Below are 21,717 nucleotides of genomic sequence, written 5' to 3' on the forward strand. Positions count from 1 at the left end.
AAAAGTGAGGCCTGATAAAGTGATCTTGAGACTTAGGAGTTCTATTTACCCATGCCCCCCCACAACCCACCTCCTTGACAAGTCTTATCATCCCTACCCATCTGTCAACCTCTGTTTTAGTTTTAACAGTCCGGGTTTGCAGAAAGGTTTTGAAACAAATCAGCTTCTCTGTCCCACACCCTCCACCCCACCCTCTGTACCCCCTTCCCCTTCATCCTGGACCTGTGGCTAGTTCTTATCATCCTTCTTCTCTTCCTCCTCGGTGGGGTAGGAGTGCCATGTCAGACGCTCCTCGTAGAAGGAGATGACCACCTGTGGACATTTAATGTTGGCCTCCTTGGCCGGCACCAGGTCCGCCTCATCACTGTTCTTCCTGTGGAGACAGAATTTAAGGGTGAAGCCACTTCAATCAGTTATGTCCCACTTTTTTGGAGGGGACAACTAGTATTTGACCAATCTTCCACTCTCCCAGTACCGTATAGTGAAAAGTCCCAAAAAAGTCAAAATCCCAATGCAGCCCAGAACTCACCATTTCATGAGGAACATCAGCTCTCCACTGGAGTCTGTGGCTCCAATGATCCGTTCGGGGTCAAGACCACGAGCAAAGCCTCTGGGCTTCTCGGCCTGAAAGAGTGACGGATAAGGAGAGAAGGTTCAGTACAGGGCTACGTTCACGGTCTATAGTATCAGGCATGTTCTTTAATATTGAAACCAAGTACAGGCTCTCACCTCATCTTTCCTCTTCTTGGGCCTGCCTTCTTCACCCCCTGCCTCTGTGTCAGACTCGCCAGCTTTCCTCTTGCCACCAGACTCTTTCTTGTAACTTTCTTTTTTGTTATGATGATTCTGCATGTACTCCGCAATCAGGTCAGGGCAATCCAGGTTGTCCTGCGGTTCCCATGTATTGTCCTCACTGTGGTGAACAAATACAGGTTAAAAAGGCTACAACATAAGACACTACCTGTAAAAGGTCCATTTATACCTGGGCTACAACCATTAGATTCGGTTCCAAACCCCAGAACCAACTGATCGAAAATTCCCCAGCCCATGGACCAGCTAACAATTGAGATTATTCCGATGTGGTCGTAATAGCACATGAAGAAAAAAAAGGGGTCAGGGCCCGAGGTGGCAGGACTACCACCGCAACACTGGAAGACGAAGTAGTAAAACAGACGGATGCCAAATATACAGCAGTTGAAGACCAACCAAGCAAGTCCATCTCTGTGTCACCGTGGACCAGAAAAAGATGGAAATGTTTGTAATGGCTATTGACTTTTTGTAGGATGACGAGAGGAACAACAACCAACCAAAGGAAAGAAAAATACTAATAATTTGCGATTTAACACAATGGTTCAAATAATCCTAGAATTAGGTAGCAGGCCTTGGCAGATGTTTTAATTTGATTTAACTAGGCAAGTCAGTTAAGAATGAATTATTACTTACAATGACGGCCTACCCCGGCCAAACCCTAAACCGGACGACGCTGGGCCAATTGTGCGCAGTCCTGTGGGACTCTCAATCACGGCCGGTTGTGCTACAGCCTGGAATCGAACCAGGGTCTGTAGTGATGCCTTTAGCACTGATATGCAGTGCCTTAGACCACTGCGCCACTCGGGAGCCCACTGATGCAGTGCCAAGCCCAAAGATCAGGGCCCTATAAAATATGCGATATGGAGAACCCAGACAGAATCCAGACATTAAAATGGAATTCAACAATATTCCAACATGTATTGAACTTAGTTTATGTCCTATCATTTAGAAAATGTATTTTCCCAAGATTATAATAAGACGAACTAAAAGCATAAGGGATTCATATTTTCCTTTAACTTTGAAGAGGCAATGGCCCGGGAATGCCCCTGTGTGTGCACGCGTTTGTCTACCACATAGCCATTAGCGGTGATGCTAACTACAACCGTCTTCTGGTAGATGGAAAGGCTTTCCCAAAAACCTTCTCAATTAAATGTTTACTACAAAGTAGTCTATGCCTACATGGCAGAATTATTATTTGCATCAATCCAGTGGTGATTTGTTTAACAAATCATGTGTGCTACAGGTCTCTTGCTGGTGCCAGGCTGCACACTTGAATATAAAAAAGGGTATCTACACCCAAAAATTTACATTTTTCCCAGACCTCAAAAGTGGTCTGCAGGTGTGGATTAAGCACTGTTGTGGACTTACAACATCCAATTTTGTTCTATATAAAAATTGAGGGAAAAACAAACGGAATTAGAAAATAAAATATATATATAGGGCCCTAAATGAGCATACGCAAACTTGTGTAGGGAGCTGGAATTGGGTGATGTACCCCAGTTCCATAATCTTTCCGGGTTGTATCCTGAACAATTCCGTAAGCTAGTGGAGTTGGTGGCCCCTCTAAATCAGGAAGCAAGACACTCATTTCAAGGACAGCATTTCTGCGATTCCTGGCCACTGGTGAGCAATAGCTAACCTAATTTTTCAATGCTTGATGTTGATATTAGATGGTCATCATGACAATGAGACAACCATGAAGACAAGTAAAGGGGAGACCCCCATGAAATGGGCAAAAATGTATGGCATCTTACTGGCATTGGGCGAACCATATACACAATCGCAAATACCACAAATAAAACGGCAGTTCTTCAAAAACATATTGCAAGCCGAACATGGCATATGACAAGTGTCATACTCCAAAAATCCCAAAGGTGGTGAGTGCGCTCCACCGTAGATTTTCCATATGGGAAATGGTCAAAGTCAGGTCCCAAGGGTGACATTTTCAAAATCTCAAAATAAATTCAAACTTTTAAAACCTCATTTGGCACTTTTTGGACTGTTGTTCAAAAAAATAATGATTTTTTTTGTCAATTATACATATGTAGAAACTTTATGGATATACATTTGTCTTATTTTATTGAGTTGTTCCATAAGGCCCATGTTTTGTCCATTTGCCATAAATGATCATAGGAAGTCAGATTCCGAACCCAAAAGTCAGTGAACCATGTCCAAATGGCATAAGGAATGTCCAAATGGCATATATACTGACCAAATGATAGATCACCTTATTAAGCCCCGAATCAACCTAGAAGGTCTATTTGTCAAGTTTGATCATAGGAAGTAAGAATTTATCATTGATTTATTTATTTTATTTCACCTTTATTTAACCAGGTAGGCAAGTTCTCATTTACAACTGCGACCTGGCCAAGATAAAGCAAAGCAGTTTGACACATATAACAAGAGTTACACATGGAGTAAAACAAACATACAGTCAATAATACAGTAGAAAAATAAGTCTATATACAATGTGAGCAAATGAGGTGAGATAAGGGAGGTAAAGGCAATAAATAGGCCATGGTGGCGAAGTAAATACAATATAGCAATTAAAACACTGGAATGGTAGATTTGACAGTAGATGAGTGTGCAAAGTAGAAATACTGGGGTGCAAAGGAGCAAAATAAATAAATAAATACCGTAGGGGAAGAGGTAGTTTGGGCTATTTATAGATGGGCTATGTACAGGTGCAGTGATCTGTGAGCTGCCCTGACAGCTGGTGCTTAAAGCTAGTGAGGGAAATAAGTGTTTCCAGTTTCAGAGATTTTTGTAGTTCATTCCAGTCATTGGCAGCAGAGAACTGGAATGAGAGGTTGATGTCGATTCAGCATGTCCATTTCGTAATGGGAAGTCCTTATGGATATGCAACGGACACTGTCAACTTGCAGAAGAGCATGTTCACACTGACAATATAGCATATGTGTCGTGGACACTCTTCAATCGCTCGTTGGTGTTGATTTCAAGCCTGTCCATTTGGTGATATTAAATCCCTCATTTATACATTTCCAATTGTACAATTGTACACTGTCCATTGGCAATGTCTTACAATGGGCATTTACCATCACGAACTGGACATGCTGCAGAAATGCCCAATTGACTGGCTCGTTGAATTAGGGATGGCCGAGCAGTAATAGTGGTTCCTCTCCATCGCTAGTTGGTGTTGATTTCTGCCTGTCCATTTGGTGATGGTAAATCCCTCAGTAAATCCCTCATTCCAAGATGGCGTAGCAGTCGGAAGTGTGTTCCGTCTTGTCCCATACTGTCCCGTTGTAAATATAGTTTCTTGTATTTTTTCGAATATATTTTAATCTCACTATCCATCTACAGACTGAATATACTCTCCTACAACCCGCTTCACCCAATGTGGTACGGATCTGCTATTTTCATACTTTAGAACCGGAACCCCCATCAGAGCTAGCCAACTAACTAGCTAGTAGTCAGTTAGCCACTGCTAGCGGTCTTCACCGTTAACTCGGACACCAGCCAGCCTCAGCTCGGTCAATACCTGCCAGTCTGCACAGCGCGATATCAACCCAGAGCATATCGGACTGCTTTATCTCTACCACATCTCCGGATTCCTACCGCAAGCTCTGGACCATTACACCGGATCCTCGCAGCTAGCTAGCTGCAATCCGAGTGGACACTCCTGGCTAACATATCTGTCCCGAAGAAAGCACCAGTTAGCCTTGAGCTAGTCTCTAGCTAGGCCCAGCTAGCGCCAAGTCTCCGGCTCGCCTAGCGTAGTAGCGACTACTGAATCGGCTCCCTGAATCACCTATTGCTTCTCATTGGACCCTATGATCACTCGGCAACACACGCCTCTCCCTAATGTCAATATGCCTTGTCTATTGCTGTTTTGGTTAGTGATTGTCTTATTTCACTGTAGAGCCCCCAGCCCTGTCCAATATGCCTTAGATAGCACTTTTGTCCCACCACCCCACACATGCAGTGACCTCACCTGGCTTAACCGGTGCCTCTAGAGACAAAACCTCTCTCTCTCAATGTCACTCAATGGCTAGGTTTATCTCCGCTGTAGCCAATATTCAGTCATTGGATAATAAAATAGATGAACTACGATCACGTATATCCTACGAAGGAGACATTAAAAACTGCAATGTCCTAAGTTTCACCGAGTCGTGGCTAAACGACGACATGAATAACATACAGCTGGCGGGTTTTACGCTGCATCGGCAAGATATAACAGCCACCTCTGGTAAGGCAAGGGGTGGCGGTCTATGTATATTTTAAAATACAGCTGGTGCACGAAATCTAATAGTAAGGAAGTCTCGAGGTTTTGCTCGCCTGAGGTAGAGTATCTCATGATAAGCTGTAGACCACACTATCTACCAAGAGAGTTCTCATCTATATTCTTCGTTGCTGTCTATTCACCACCACAAACCAATTCTGGCACTAAGACCACACTCAATGAGCTGTATAAGGCCATAAGCAAACAGGAAAACGCTCATCGAGGTGGCGCTCCTAGTGGCCGGGGACTTTAATGCAGGGAAACTTAAATCATTTTTTTCTCATTTCTACCAGCATGTAAAATGTGCAACCAGAGGGAAAACATTTCTAGACCACCTTTACTCCACACACAGAGACGCATATAACACTCTCACTCGCCTTCCATTTGTCAAATCTGACCATAATTCTACCCTCCCGATCCCTGCTTTCAAGCAAAAACGAAAGCAGGAAGCACCAGTGACTCAGTCAATAAAAAAAGTGGTCAGATCAAGCAGACGCTAAGTTACAGGACTGTTTTGCTTGCATAGACTGGAATATGTTCCGGGATTCTTCCTATGCCATTGAGGACATCAGTCACCACATCAGTCACTGGCTTCATCAATAAGTCCATCGATGACGTCGTCCCCACAGTGACTGTACGTACATACCACAACTAGAAGTCATGGATTACAGGCAACAGCCGCACTAGGCTAAAAGGGTAGAGCTGCCGCTTTCAAGGAGCAGGACTCTAACCTGGAAAGTTAGAAGAAATCCCGCTATGCCCTCCTACAAAACCATCAAACAGGCAAAAGCATCAATACAGAACTAAGTTTGAATGGTACCACACCTGCTCCGACGCTTTCCGGATGTGGCAGGGCACGCAAACTATTAGACTAAAAAAGGGAAGTACAGCCGCAAGCTGCCCAGTGACACAAGCCTACCAGACGAGCTAAATTACTTCTATGCTTGCTTTGAGGCAAGCAAAACTGAAACATGCACGAGAGCATCAGCTGTTCTGTGTGATCACGCTCTCCGTAGCCGATGTGAGTAAGACCTTTAAACAGGTCAACATTCACAAGGCCGCAGGGCCAGACAGGTTACGGATACGTGTACTCGAGCATGCACTGACCAACTGGCAAATGTTTTCACTGACATTTTCAACCTGTGCCTGACCGAGTCTGTAATATCAACATGTTTCAAGCAGACCACCATAGTCCCTGTGCCCAAGGACACTAAGGGAACCTGCCTATATTACTACCGACCAGTAGCACTCATCTGTAGCCATGGAGTGCTTTGAAAGGCTGGTTATGGCTCACAACACCATTATCCCAGAAACCCTAGACCCACCCCAATTTGCATACCACCACAACAGATCCACAGATGATGCAATCTCTATTGCACTCCACACTGCCCTTACCCACCTGGACTAAAGGAACATCTATGTGAGAATGCTATTCATTGACTACAGCTCAGCATTCAACACCATAGTGCCCTCAAAGCTCATCACGAAGCTAAGGACCCTGGGACAAAACACCTCTCTCTGCAACTGGATCCTGGACTTCCTGACAGGCCGCCCCCAGGTGGGAAGGGTAGGTAACAACACATCCTCCAAGCTGATCCTCAACACAGGGGTGCGTGCTCAGTCCCCTCCTGTACTCCCTGTTCACTCATGACTGCACGGCCAAGCACGAAGTTTGCCGACGACACAACAGTGGTAGGCCTGATCACCGACAACGATGAGACAGCCTATAGGGAGGTCAGAGACCTGGCAATGTGGTGCCAGGACAACATCCTCTCCTTCAATGTGATCAAGACAAAGGAGATGATTGTGTACTACAGGAAAAGGAGGACCGAGCACGCTCCCATTCTCATCAACGGGGCTGTAGTGGAGCAGGTTGAGAGCTTCAAGTTCCTTGGTGTCCACATCACCAAACTATCATGGTCCAAACACACCAAGACAGTCGTGCAGAGGGCACGACAAAGCCTATTCCCCCTCAGGAGACTGAAAAGACTTGGCATGGGTCCTCAGATCCTCAAAAAGTTATACAGCTGCCCCATCGAGAACATCCTGACTGGTATGACAACTGCTCAGCCTCGACCGCAAGCCACTACAGAGGGTAGTGCAAACGGCCCAGTATACAACTGGGGCCAAGCTTCCTACCATCCAGGACCTCTATACCAGGCGGTGTCAGAGAAAGACCCTAAAAATTGTCAAAGACTCCAGCCACCCTAGTCATGGACTTCTCTCTGCTACCACACAGCAAGTGGTACCGGAGCACCAAGTCTAGGTCCAAAAGGCTTAACAGCTTCTACCCCCAAGCCATAAGACTCCTGAACAGCTAATCAAATGGCTACCCAGACTATTTGCATTGCTCCCCCCCCTTTCATCTTTAACACTGCTGCTACTCTGTTTATTATCTATGCATAGTCACTTTAACTACCTACATGTACAGATTACCTCAACTAACCGGTACCCCCTATATATAGCCTCGCTACTGTTATTTTACCGCTGCTCTTTAATTATTTGTTATTTTTTACTTAACACTTATTTTTCTTAAAACTGCATTGTTGGTTAAGGGCTTGTAAGTAAGCATTTCACTGTGCTGTATTCGGCGCATTTGACAAATAAAATTTGATTTGAAATAGCTGTGCAGCAACGCTCCCCATCTAACCTGACAGAGCTTGAGAGGATCTGCAAGAAGAATGGGAGAAACTCTCCAAATACAGGTGTGCCAAGCTTGTAGCGTCATACATAAAAAAGACTTGAGGCTGTAATCGCTGCTGAAGGTGTTTCAACAAAGTACTGAGTAAAGGGTTTGAATACTTATGTAAATGTGATATCAGTTTTTTAATAAAATGAGCAAAATAAAAAAGGGCTTTGTCATTATGAGTTATGTGCAGATTGATGTGGGATTTAAAAAAAAATCAATTTTAGAGTAAGGCTGTAACGTAACAAAAATGTGGAAAAAGTCAAAGGTTCTGAATACTTTCCAAAATGCACTGTACTTGCCAACCACTGGCAAGCGTTCCACACCACGACTTGTCTCAAGCCAGAGACATTAGAGACCATTGTAGACCTTGCGCAACATGCTCTGTGAGGAAAATGGCGACCAATATGTCTGACCTGTTGCAGATCCGGAGGGCTCAGGGGGTTTTACAACTCCTGTTGCATGGCAACAAGACCCCCAGCTACCCCAAGCGCCACTACCCCATAGGTACCAATAAAGAGATGCAAAATTATAATAAAAAATGTATACAGGATTGTATGTAATGTATGATAATTTCATTTGTGACTGTAGTATTACAAGCATTAAGTCTCAACTCACTCGGAGAAGCCTTTCCATTTGAGCAGAAACTCCACGCGTCCCTTTACCACCCGTCGGTCCAGCACCTTCTCCACCACATACTCCTCCTCCTCTTCCTCTACCACCTCCTCCACCTTCTTCTTGGTCTGCTTCTTCCCTGCTGTTGCCGCCAACTTGACCTCTTCCTTGGGGGGCTCTGGTGAAGGGAAGGAGTGCAGAACAGTTTGGTTAGACTCCAAAGACTTTGTTCACGGCTATAAGCCCCACTGATTATGGGCACACTTTACTACGGTCAGATTACACAGATGGGATTCATTGCAAAACGTTGGATTCACGTCCAAATCAAGTCTGTCGGACTTGATTTGCCAATCAAAATACAAATGGTGGTCTTTTATGCAATTAAGCTGCAGTGCCAGCATGGCAACCTTTGTACCTTTTTATCGTCAACCCTGTTTGCCAACCCTTTCTTCATTACAGTTCATGGAATTGTAGTGGACTATGCTGCTCTCTGATGTAGGCTTCAAGGTCTCTGGCTCTGAATCACTAGCATCTGGCTGATCCACTTTCAAATTGGGTTTTTGTAACTCTGTAAATATAACCAAACCATGGCAATGGGTTTCTGTATTCAAAGAGAGATCCTCCAACTGATCCTCATGGATTTGTTTTTAGAGGGAGTTAGATGAGCTTGGTATGCTCCTGGGGTAGCTTTAAGGTGTCCGGTATGGGGACTGGACCCAAGGATTTAACATTTCAAGGACATACACTACCGTTCAAAAGTTTGGGGTCACTTAGAAATGTCCTTATTTTCCATGAAAACATACATGAAATGAGTTGCAAATTGAATAGGAAATATAGTCAAGACGTTGACAAGGTAATAAATAATGATTTTTAATTGAAATAGTGTCCTTCAAACTTTGCTTTCGTTAAAGAATCCTCCATTTGCAGCAATTACAGCCTTGCAGACCTTTGCCATTCTAGTTGTCAATTAGTTGAGGTAATCTGAAGAGAATTCACCCTATGCTTCCTGAAGCACCTTCCACAAGTTGGATCGGCTTGATGGACACTTCTTACGTACCATACGGTCAAGCTGCTCCCACAACAGCTCAACAGGGTTGAGATCCGGTGACTATGCTGGCATTATAGACTGAATACCAGCTGACTGCATCTTCCCTAAATAGTTCTTGCATAGTTTGGAGCTGTGCTTTGGGTCATTGTCCAGTTGTAGTTGGAAATTGGCTCCAATTAAGCGCCGTCCACAGGGTATGGCATGGCAAAATGGAGTGATAGCCTTCCTTCTTCAAGATCCCTTTAACCCTGAACAATTCTCCCACTTAACAACCACCAAAGCACCCCCAGACCATCACATTTACTCCACCATGCTTGACAGATAGCGTCAAGTAGTCCTCCCGCATCTTTTCATTTTTCCCACGTCTCACGAATGTTCTTCTTTGTGATCCGAACACCTCAAACTTAGATTTGTCTCTCCACAACACTTTTTTCCAATCTTCCTCTGTCGAGTGTCTGTATTCTTTTGCCCATCTTAAACTTTTATTGGCCAGTCTGAGATATGGCTTTTTCTTTGCAACTATGCCTAGAAGGCCAGCATCGCGGAGTTGCCTCTTCACTGTTGACATTGAGACTGGTGTTTTGCGGGTACTATTTAATGAAGCTGCCAGTTGAGGACTTGTGAGGCGTCGGTTTCTCAAACTAGACACTCTAATGTACTTATCCTCTAGCTCAGTTGTGCTCTGGGCCTCCCACTCCTCTTTCTATTCTGGTTAGAGCCAGTTTGCTCTGTTCTGTGAAGGGAGTAGTACACAGTGTTGTACGAGATCTTCCGTGTCTTGGCAATTTCTCGCATGGAATAGCCTTCATTTCTCAGAACAAGAATAGACTGACGAGTTTCAGAATAAAATTATTTATTTCTGGCCATTTTGAGCCTGTAATCGAAACCAAATTCTGATGCTCCAGATACTCAACTAGTCTAAAGAAGGCCAGTTTTATTGCTTCTTTAATCAACACAACAGTTTCCAGCTGTGCTAACATAATTGCAAAAAGGTTTTCTAATGATCAATTAGCCTTTTAAAATGATAAACTTGGATTAGCTAACACAACGTGCCATTGGAACACAGGCGTGATGGTTGCTGATAATGGGCCTCTGTGCGCCTATGTAGACATTCCATTTTTTTTTTAAACAGCTGTTTCCAGCTACAATAGTCATTTACAACATTAACAATGTCTACAATGTATTTCTGATCAATTCAATGTTATTTTAAAATGGACAAAATATTTTGCTTTTCTTTCAAAAACAAGGACATTTCTAAGTGAGCCCAAACTTTAGAACGGTAGCGTATATACACTGTCATGGAGAGGGATGCACTATCATTGCTGATTTGAAGCCCAAATAGACATACAGGTTGGGCAAAGGATAAGAGATGTCACACAGCCAATGAAAGGTTTTGGTCACACTTTATTTGGATATTATCTGTAGAGCATCTACAGACGAACTATCAACAAACTATCTGTTGATAAGCAACTGCTTGGTAAGGTTAGGTTTAGAATAAGGGTTTCGGGTAAAGGTTAGGGCGACGTTTAGAGTTAGGATAAAGGTTTGGCAGATAATTAGTTGAAATGTTACTGATAGTCTGTAGAGCATCTACAGTTAGACTAGCCAACAAAAAAAAGTGTTACCAATTGTTTTCAAACTATGGTCCACCTCTAGCGTGGACCATAACATCAAAGGGCGGGTCTGCACCCTTGAAAAAGTAAAAGGCACGACCTATAAGATTCTTGGATATCTGAAATAGGATGGACAAGATGGTGTTAAGGAAGACGACCAAAGCAAACAGTCACAGATGAGTGCATAATTGACGAATGCGTGTGTGTGTGTGTGTGTGTGTGTGTGTGTGTGTGTGTGTGTGTGTGTGTGTGTGTGTGTGTGTGTGTGTATAGAGGGTGGACACAGCGCATTCCATATTAGGCTTGGGCACTATACCGTATACCGGGGTATTCGGAAAAAGCTATGGGATGGTTTTTCCAATACCGTCAATACTGTTTAAACTATTTATTTGAAATGTTTTAATAAATTGGAATATTTCTAGCTACTTAAGTAAATACCCGCAGTCAACTTCTGCAATACGTTAGATTTCAGCTGTCACATTATTATGAGGCTTACGTTAGTCTACTGTCATGTGATTTGTTTACAAGCACACAAAGACGAGAGAGCGGAGCCTTGAGTCACTCACTGTTGTGCAGCATGTGCCAGGTGATCTAATTACAGTATGGAATTCACAGTTAAATGTTGGCCAGCTAGATCTCTTACAACTATTAAGGTAACTGTCTAAATGTGCTAAATGCTCCGCAGTTGTGCATTTAGTATGCTAATTTAGTAGCTAGTTAGCTATCTAGCGAAGTGGTTAGCTTCTTCCAAAATCAAGCATTCGCTTGGTAACAGCAGAAAACCCCCTCTGGGATCAAGAGCCTTGCTGGCTAATATTTGTTATTCGCGTGCAGCAAACTGAGTATCATTTTTGAGTTACTTGTATAGTTTAGGTCAGAAACTATACAAAATGTTTGCAATGCGCTTGTTAGCATTTAGTTAGTATTCTCTATGGAATTTTACATGTACTTTTTAGCATTGCTAACCTTCAGATTACCGAGTATCAGTGGTGTTTGAAAACATGGCCCCTTGTGTTCAGTGCCAGTATTATATCCCGGTATGGCACAAGGTCTCTATGAAGGTATGACAATCTGGATACCGCCCAAGCCTAGTACATATCCCCCTAATCTTGTCAAGGTGGGCAGCCAAGTAAGAGAGAATCCTCTGGAGGCCCCACAAAAATACATTTGAGGTAAATCCTCTTCTAGAGCGTAAAAGCTCGTTTATGTTCCACCGCTGAAGAATGATACAAGCAACATTACATATTCACGAATTAGAGCTGAGTAGGAATGTAGAGGGAAAGATCTCAGTTGCATAACCCTCACGTCCTCATCTCCTTCTCAAAACCCATTGGATGAGAAAGCCAGAGGTCCTTCCCCTCTGACCTTATCCTCCAATGGGTTTTGAGAAGGAGACGAGGAGAGAGGACGCGAGGATTATGCAATTGAGATCTTCCAGAGGTGATTTCCACGTGGAGTGGAAAAACTTGAGACTGAAAAGTATTAGCACGTCAACTCATAGGGGAAATACACGGCATTGACACGGAAAATATCTGAAGTTATCACTTCAAGCCCAAATATATAACACTTTGACTAAAGCGACCGACTTAAATCCTTGTGTAACATCATGGGTAAGCTATGGGCATCGTCTTTTACCCCACAAAAAGTGAATTTCCGCTCGCGGGCGTTTAAGTTCTGCCGAAGCTGGCCAGTCCACCACCCACCCCTATGGTATTCATAAGACAGAAACAATGGATTACCGTTTTCATTAGTAGAAAGTTGATCTACAACTTCAGTGGTAACGCCAGTAGTAACACTGGGGGTCACATCGCTAGGGGGTTCTGTAGCGGTAGGCTCACTCATTTTCAGGCTGGGAGAAGGCAGTGGAACCAGCGGGTTCCTTGTCAGCAGAGCTAAACAGGGTGAGAGGGGTTACTTAGGCATGGGTGATGGGAGGACCGGGGGTCGTGGATCAGAGGCATCAGGGAGATATCACAGAAGGCAGGAGAGAATGGCATTGGTAAGAACACATGGTATCATCTCTCACAGTCAAATCGATTACTAACGTGTAATGCATGCGTACCTCTACATCACAGATAGAACAATGAGACAGATGTTCCATCGGCTGTATACATGTGAAGCATCCAGTTGGCATTTCCACTCACCACCAAATATGGTGACCAGAGGAAGACCAGTGGTTGGCAGTGGGAGAAGATGGAGCGAGATGGATTTTGGGCGACATTCTGCTTATTTTCTCATCTATAAAACATTTGATCTCAATACAGATCTGTGACAAACTACAATCTGTTACAAACAGAATGGACTAAGCTTTGGAAACTTTATCCTTCGCCAAAGTTTTAAAAAATTCTGATCAGGACAAAATGAGTTACTGCACGTGCACTTCAGAGTAGGCTTTCCCTAACAGAAATATGCAAATACATGCAAGAACGCGCCAATAGGATCTCGCTAGCTCGTGCTTGGCTCCACCCACATCCTTGCTTGTTCTGCCCACTATGATTAATTTGCGCCTATTGGAAACAGGCTGTGGTCTATCTTGGGTTAGTTATAAAATAATCTTTGACTACAGTTCCTACTACGTGGTCAGTACTAAAACGCATGGAGCGGCGATATATTATGTTTCTATTAAAAAAGCTGGCATGCATTGTACTGCAAGTCTGCAACTAATGCAAATAAATACACAGAAAAACGAATATTTGACTAGAAGCCCTCTTAGGTTTGTCATCACTACTCCCAGAAATATTTATGACTAGACCGTCTAAATGATGGTACACTGTTGGTGTGATTCCCAGAGGAGAGCCCTAGGGGTTGGTACCTGTCTTGAATACATGATCTAGGCAGGGGGTAGGGACTATACGAGTTCTTGAACATTCCATTGGGCTGTAGCCTTGATGTGGTGTATACAAATGCACACCTACTAATATGTTTGGAAAGTTTAAAATGTCAGAAGCACAATCATATCAATCAGACCAGCAATTACGCAGTCAAGCACATAAAATGACATGAGATTCGGCATGAAGGGGTCAAGCTTCAAATCTAGACATCAAGGCACAGTTTTGCCACATACAGACAAATCAACAATCACTACAAACCACGGTGAGAACAAGAGAATGTCTGGAGGAGGAAGGGGGCACACAGACATCCTGATTCTTACCCTATGGAAAACACAACAGCATGAAAACGCTTACCCCCACCCCTTCCTTACTCAACAGTGGGGTAAGCAGGGGTAAAGCATCACTATCATACAAACACAAATTGATTTTTTTAAAATCATTAAATAAAACATATCGTTTTTCAGTATCATCAAATATTGTGTAGGCTAAACGACGCATTTGAGTGCCAGCTTTTGACGTGCAATTCAACAGTTAGTTTCAAAATCTAAGTCATTTCAAGAAGGTGATGATTTCTGATTCCATTGCCCTATTGGGGTAGCATTGATTTTAGGTGCACGCTGCAGTTCGCTGGCGGCTATAATGTTCTTAACCGGCAATGTTAATCAATGATGTGAATTTAGCCACTTGTAAATCGATGCAAATATATTTGTCTCGTAAGCAGTCCTCTCTTTGCTACAGCACGTTTCCTCTCTTTCGTGAGTAGCCAATTCGATGAGCCACATTCCTGACTGAAAGGGGGTAATGAAATGTAGCAACCTAATCGTTTTCCTACTTCAATAATAAACAGGCAATCACGCAGTGCAACAAAGTAAAAGGGTCAAATACACGGGAACTGTAAAGGGCTACACACAATTGCAATGTATTAACCAACCCGTTCACTATGCCATCAGCCGATCCCGTTTCACATTATGGTACTAGGGGGTTTTTTTCCCCCCAGAGCTGTCGAGATGGAATGACTAGTCGTCCATGTTGACCTGAATCATAGCACGAACAATCTACACGAATTTGCGCGAAAACAATACAATTGAACACTCAAAACAGAATCCGCATGCAACAATGTAGCAAGATGCACATTGCCGTGTCAATATATTGGCCTATCGAAATATGTTTATCACCCATTGTGCATAATAGAAGGTTAACGCTGGGGGGACCGCTAAAGAGCAGAAGGCGATGGTGAAGTAACTAGCCACTTACCTTTACAGAGATTTGACTCTAATGAATGAATTGTCGGAAATTGGGTTAATTTTATCAAATGAAAACCAGTATTACACCAATGGTTTATCTAAAAAATATATATATGTTGTGCTTATCCTATGTAAAGATCAGCTTGTAAAATATTTTAAAAGGACACTCTTCTTGTTTTTGCGTAAAGCTACAGACAATAGCCCTCCAGTGCCTCCCTCGTACCCGCCAACTCCGGCAAAGCGTGGCTACGCAACGTGTTATTGTATGGCACCATGGGAGATGAAGTCTTTATACATTTTATTTGTATTTATTTATTTTCTCTATTATAAACATATCATTCAGAGATGTTTGATGATCTTCATTTTCAATGTTTAGTTATTGGTCAAGCATGCAAATGGGTAGAGCAATTACTTTACTTACAATGTCTTGTACTTGGTTCTATACTCTAGAATTTCATGATCAGTTGTGGAAGCCTGAACTCGTCTCCCCCCACCTTGCTCTCCATGTTTCTCTCTCTATTCCTTTTGGCTGGTTAGCCTTCACTGACTTCAGCCAGTGAAAGGCAAATGACAGACTTTCCCTTCTTCTCCATTGCCAGATGTATTTTTAACTGACTGCAATGACACTTATATCATACATATTCTGAAGGTATAGCATCTTTGATGTCCCGACTGACAAACTGCTGTATGTGAAAACCCTCAGACCTCTGATGAAGATGTCACCCATGAGAGCTGCCATCTTCACCCTCTCTGTGTCTCTGTATCATTAGAAGCCACCCTGTTCATTTTTTATTTTTATTAATCATAATAGTTTACAGGCAATAGCTCAGACAAACAATGCTTCCAAAATGTGCATTCATTATGTTGTCATGTAAATCAAAAGGAACAGATGAAAAAACACAAAAGTAATGTGTAAAGGATTTAGAGCATGGCAGTGATGCGTACTAACAAAATATCAATAAAACGCTTGCATTACCTGCACATGCACCAGTCACAGTTCTGTTAAAAACAAGACTAGACTGCTGCAGAGCTTGGCCTTGCGGCTAACACTGTATCAAACGTGTTTGTGTGTGTATGTGCTTGTGATGATGAGTGTGTGTGTGTGTGTGTGTGTGATATATTGTGATTATTATTTGTATCTGGAATGCACGAACCAAAGCCATTAAACAGGATCTTCTGCTCTCCCACAACTACAGTATCTGATCTTGTCAAAGCACATAGGGTCATATCCTCTTTGTTCCTTTGACACTAAAAATAAAGAGGTGTCCGACCATACCTGTACTTTTGGAATGGAAATGCAAATGCCTCTCCATTTCCCATCAAAACCATGAATTGAATCAATTGGATAGGCTTGAATTAGAGGAGAAGGAATGAACTCATAGGTCTATAAGAGCAGGTGGACGGTATAATGTGTATTTGTTTATGTAGATCCCTAATTGATTTGACTGTGTGGCGAAGCGTTAAGGGTCAGGCAGGATGACAAGTGGTGTGATCATGTCCCCTGTCTCCTGAGGCTGGGTAACATATGTGTTCTTCAAATACATGAATACACACACACGCACATGCATGCAAACACACCTATTCCCCCTCCAAACACACATCTGCACCCCTACCCCCCTTTTGCATGTACACAAACACATGCACGCATATGGTGTCTGCATTAGAAGTATGAGTAAGTGGGAAGAGGAAGGAGATGCAGAGGGGGAGAGGAGGGAGATGGGTAGGGGGGACAGGGAAAACAACACGTTCAGCTTCATTAGCCAATAGCAACCCCTTTTAACAGGAAGCCCATTATTCACCCAGGATCCCAAGTCAATTACAAGTAGGAAAGAGGTGACTTTCGTGGGAACTTTCAACAAACCCTAACTCTCATGGTATATGACATAAATGATATAGTGGCCAAAGAACTTCTCCAATTGTCTGGTCCATGTCCTTAATTTATGTAGTTAATGATTGTGTTTTAGTTAGTATTGCCAATTTTATATTCAAATGTAAGTTGCAGTCATAAATCAGCATGTTGCTGCCACTTGCCACAATGTTCTGTTGAAAATCAGTAGGAAAGAAATTACATTCTCTATCTATCTTCAACCAGCAATCTCAGTTCCCAATAGAGGAAAGAGGTGAACAAAAATTGAAATAAGTTGTGAACGAACTGGGAGGAAACGAGGACAAGGAAAAGTGAGATCTTCCTGAAAAAGGAGAGGATAACCGAGGTTGAGAGGGGTGAAGTCTACCCCAGTAGGATGAAAGAGGGTATAGAGAGAGAAGGGGTGAAGGGAGAGGTGGGGAAGGAGGGAGGGGGATAAGGGGTGAGAGGGTCTCTCTCAGGTAATGTTGAGGAAAGAAACCTGATTGGGTTTTAGCGGAGAACAAAAGAGGAGAGCACACAGAATTCATCTTGTGTCTCTGCAGCCTGATTGGTCTAATTACCCCATTACTCACTAGAACCAGTGGCCCTGTGGTATGAGAGGGGGGGGGGGGGGGGGGTGAGAGAGAGACAGAGACAAAGAAGGGTAAGATATAGAGAAACAGAGTAATAGGAAAAGAGAGGGTCAGATGAAGAGAGAAAAATAAAGACAGAGAAAGTGATGTGTTGTAGAAAAACGTGTCTACAATCTACATACAGTGATAACAGCAAGAGATCAACCTTTCAAGAGATGATGTGCTACCATTGGAATGACTATTATAATTAAGCAATAAGGACCGAGGGGGTGTGGTATATCAAATCAAATCAAATTTATTTATATAGCCCTTCGTATATCAGCTGATATCTCAAAGTGCTGTACAGAAACTCTGCCTAAAACCCCAAACAGCAAGCAATGCAGGTGTAGAAGCACGGTGGCTAGGAAAAACTCCCTAGAAAGGCCAAAACCTAGGAAGAAACCTAGAGAGGAACCAGGCTATGAGGGGTGGCCAGTCCTCTTCTGGCTGTGCCGGGTGGAGATTATAACAGAACATGGCCAAGATGTTCAAATGTTCATAAATGACCAGCATGGTCAAATAATAATAATCACAGTAGTTGTCGAGGGTGCAGCACCTCAGGAGTAAATGTCAGTTGGCCAATATACCACAGCAATATATATATATGGCCAATATACCACAGCTAAATTCTTATCTGCGAAGTGGACAGCCCTTTGCCATGGTATATTGGCCGTATACCACAAACCCCAGAGGTGCCTTGTCGCTATTATAAACTGGTTACCAACATAAATAGAACAGTAAACAAGTATTTTTGAATAGCCGTGGTATATTGTCCGATATACACACGGCTGAAATGCTGTTTCAGCCAATCAGCATCAAGGACCCATCTGTCACATGTTTCATAAACAATAGGTGTAGACTGACAGTGAAATGCTTCATTTCCAACAATGCATAGTTAAAGATAATATACAGTGTATATACACTGCTCAAAAAAATAAAGGGAACACTTAAACAACACAATGTAACTCCAAGTCAATCACACTTCTGTGAAATCAAACTGTCCACTTAGGAAGCAACACTGATTGACAATAAATTTCACATGCTGTTGTGCAAATGGAATAGACAAAAGGTGGAAATTATAGGCAATTAGCAAGACACCCCCAATAAAGGAGTGAATCTGCAGGTGGTGACCACAGACCACTTCTCAGTTCCTATGCTTCCTGGCTGATGTTTTGGTCACTTTTGAATGCTGGCGGTGCTCTCACTCTAGTGGTAGCATGAGACGGAGTCTACAACCCACACAAGTGGCTCAGGTAGTGCAGTCCTTAGCGCTGACGCACTAAGGACATTGGGATGTCGTTTTAGAAGCTCCCGTTTTAGCTTCTAGTTATATCCGGCTCTGTTTTTATTCGATATAGGCTTTAAAGACATCATAATCTTGTTATTTTAAACCGATTTATATCAGTTTATGTCAGTATATTGCGATTTTCGGGCATTTCATTTTCTGCCGTTGTATTGAGTTGGGTATCTCTCTCTCGCATGCCATTGTGTACTGCTAATTGCAACCTGGAAGAAAACATTCTCCAACCCAGCAACGATTCTTTTGGCCAAAGGACACCTTTCCCAAGATTCTGATGGGAGTTCAGCTAATAGTAAGAACTATTTATGCTGATAATTCGTTGTTCTGTTGAAAAAGTAAAATGCATAAGACGCCATTATTTGCCGTGTAGCCTTGCGTTATCGCACCCTGTATTGCACCCTGTATTGCACAGTAACGTTAATTTAAAAAATGTAATTCAGCGATTGCATTAACAACTAATTTGTCTTTCAATTGCTGTCCAACCTGTATTTTTTTAGTCAAGTTTATGAATAGTTTTCGATAAGAATAGGTGTCTTTCCAAGATGGCGCCGGACAGATTGCTTGAGTATTTGGACACTATTTTCATTGTATAAGCACGATTTGTGCCGCTAAATATGCACATTTTCGAACAAACTCTATATGCATTGTGTAATATGATGTTACAGGACTGTCATCTGAAGAATTCTGAGAAGGTTAGTGAAAATTAATATATTTTGGTGGTGAATACGTTATCGCTATGTTTGGCTGGAATCAATGCTGTTGTGTGGTTTGCTACTGTGCTAAGCTAATATAACGCTATATTGTGTTTTCGCTGTAAAACACTTAGAAAATCTGAAATATTGTCTGGATTCACAAGATCTGTGTCTTTCAATTGCTGTACGCTGTGTATTTTTAAGAAATGTTTTATGATGAGTAATTAGGTAATACACGTTGCTCTCTGTAGTTATTCTAGTCGAGTTGTGATGGTGGCTGCAATGGTAAACTATGATTTATACCTGAAATATGCACATTTTTCTAACAAAACATATGCTATACAATAAATATGTTAGACTGTCATCTGATGAATTTGTTTCTTGGTTAGTGGCTATTTATATCTTTATTTGGTCGAATTTGTGATAGCTACTGATGGAGTAAAAAACTGGTGGAGTAAAAAAAATGGTGTCTTTTGCTAACGTGGTTAGCTAATAGATTTACATATTGTGTCTTCCCTGTAAAACATTTTAAAAATCAGAAATGATGGCTTGATTACCAAGATGTGTATCTTTCATCTGGTGTCTTGGACTTGTGATTTAATGATATTTAGATGCTACTATTTACTTGTGACGCTATGCTAGCCTATGCTAGTCAGCTTTTTTACTGGTGGGGGTGCTCCCGGACCCGGGTTTCTGAGGAAGTAGAGGTTATTTAATCAAATAATAGCCATTATTGTAAACTGCTAACTGCATAATTTGAGAGATACAATCTGATTGAAATAAAGATTTGTAACTTTCACTTTTTTGTTCAGTTACAATAAATGAGATTGACCTTAAACTATTTCTCTCTCTCCATCCCTCTTTCCATGTAGGTCCACTGTCACCAAAATATGGTGGTGAAGTTGTTCTCAGCTCAGCTGACAGAGACGGGAGATACTGTTCCAAGTAGGTTACCTTGGCTCTCCTGTATGCACAGCACTCTGGAGACTTCCTGCAGATAACCATGACATCCACCAATCACCCATTTAACTTAATCATTAGTGGTACTGAGAGTTCCTCAAATCTCATTGACGCTGTATGAAGGCATTGTGCATAGGACATTTGTCACGTAGAGAGGATGATGACCAGCTGCTGTCTATTGGTTAGAAATATGGTTCTATACTGAATGTATGTGATAGTCATTGCTAAACAATAGCTCTCCACGAAGTGGGTTGGGCATGAAATGACAGCAGGCTGTTCAATACTGAGCCATGCTGACTGACAAGTAGTGTGGATTGGTACAGGAAAATTGCACAGTTTCAGAGTATTTGTATTTATTATGGATCCCCATTAGCTGCTACCAATGCAGCAACTTCCTTATACATTTTTAAAAACATTATGGTACATTCACAGATTTCACAACACACTGTGTGCCCTCAGGCCCCTACTCAACCACTACCACATTCTATTTTATATATACTTTTTTATTTAACCTTTCATTTAACTAGGCCAGTCAGTTTACAATGAACAGTGGGTTAACTGCCTTGTTCAGGGGCAGAACAACAGATTTTTACCACGTATCTACTAGAGGTTGACCGATTATGATTTTTCAACGCCGATACCGATTATTGGAGGACCAAAAAAAGCGGATACCGATTAATCGGCCGATTAAAATTTTATTTTATTTATTTGTAATAATGACAATTACAACAATACTGAATGAACACTTATTTTTAACTTAATATAATACATCAATAAAATAAATTTAGCCTCAAATAAATAATGAAACATGTTCAATTTGGTTTAAATAATGCAAAAACAAAGTGTTGGAGAAGAAAGTAAAAGTGCAATATGTGCCATGTAAAAAAGCTAACGTTTAAGTTCCTTGCTCAGAACATGAGAACATATGAAAGCTGGTGGTTCCTTTTAACATGAGTCTTCAATATTCCCCAGGTAAGAAGTTTTAGGTTGTAGTTATTATAGGAATTATAGGACTATTTCTCTATACCATTTGTATTTCATATACCTTTGACTATTAGATGTTCTTATAGGCACTTTAGTATTGCCAGAGTAACAGTATAGCTTCCGTCCCTCTCCTCGCCCCTACCTGGGCTCGAACCAGGAACACATCGACAACAGCCACCCTCGAAGCATCGTTACCCATCGCTCCACAAA

The 21,717-nt window shown here is 42.1% G+C and overlaps 1 protein-coding gene across 1 annotated transcript; it reads right to left on the reverse strand.

Moving 5' to 3' along the window:
- Positions 1-207: 207 nt before the first annotated feature.
- Positions 208-15,257, reverse strand: LOC120034402 (chromobox protein homolog 1-like). Its single transcript, XM_038980939.1, has 6 exons — positions 15,101-15,257; positions 12,786-12,907; positions 8,358-8,515; positions 730-913; positions 530-624; positions 208-373 (listed from the first exon to the last, which is right to left on the reverse strand). Exons 2-6 carry the CDS (start codon positions 12,855-12,857, stop codon positions 229-231), a joined length of 654 nt encoding a protein of 217 aa, XP_038836867.1. The 5' UTR covers positions 12,858-12,907; positions 15,101-15,257; the 3' UTR covers positions 208-228.
- Between the last annotated feature and the right edge of the window lie 6,460 nt (positions 15,258-21,717).

Source organism: Salvelinus namaycush, chromosome 41, assembly GCF_016432855.1.
Source record: "Salvelinus namaycush isolate Seneca chromosome 41, SaNama_1.0, whole genome shotgun sequence".
NCBI classification, from domain to species: Eukaryota; Metazoa; Chordata; class Actinopteri; order Salmoniformes; family Salmonidae; genus Salvelinus; species Salvelinus namaycush.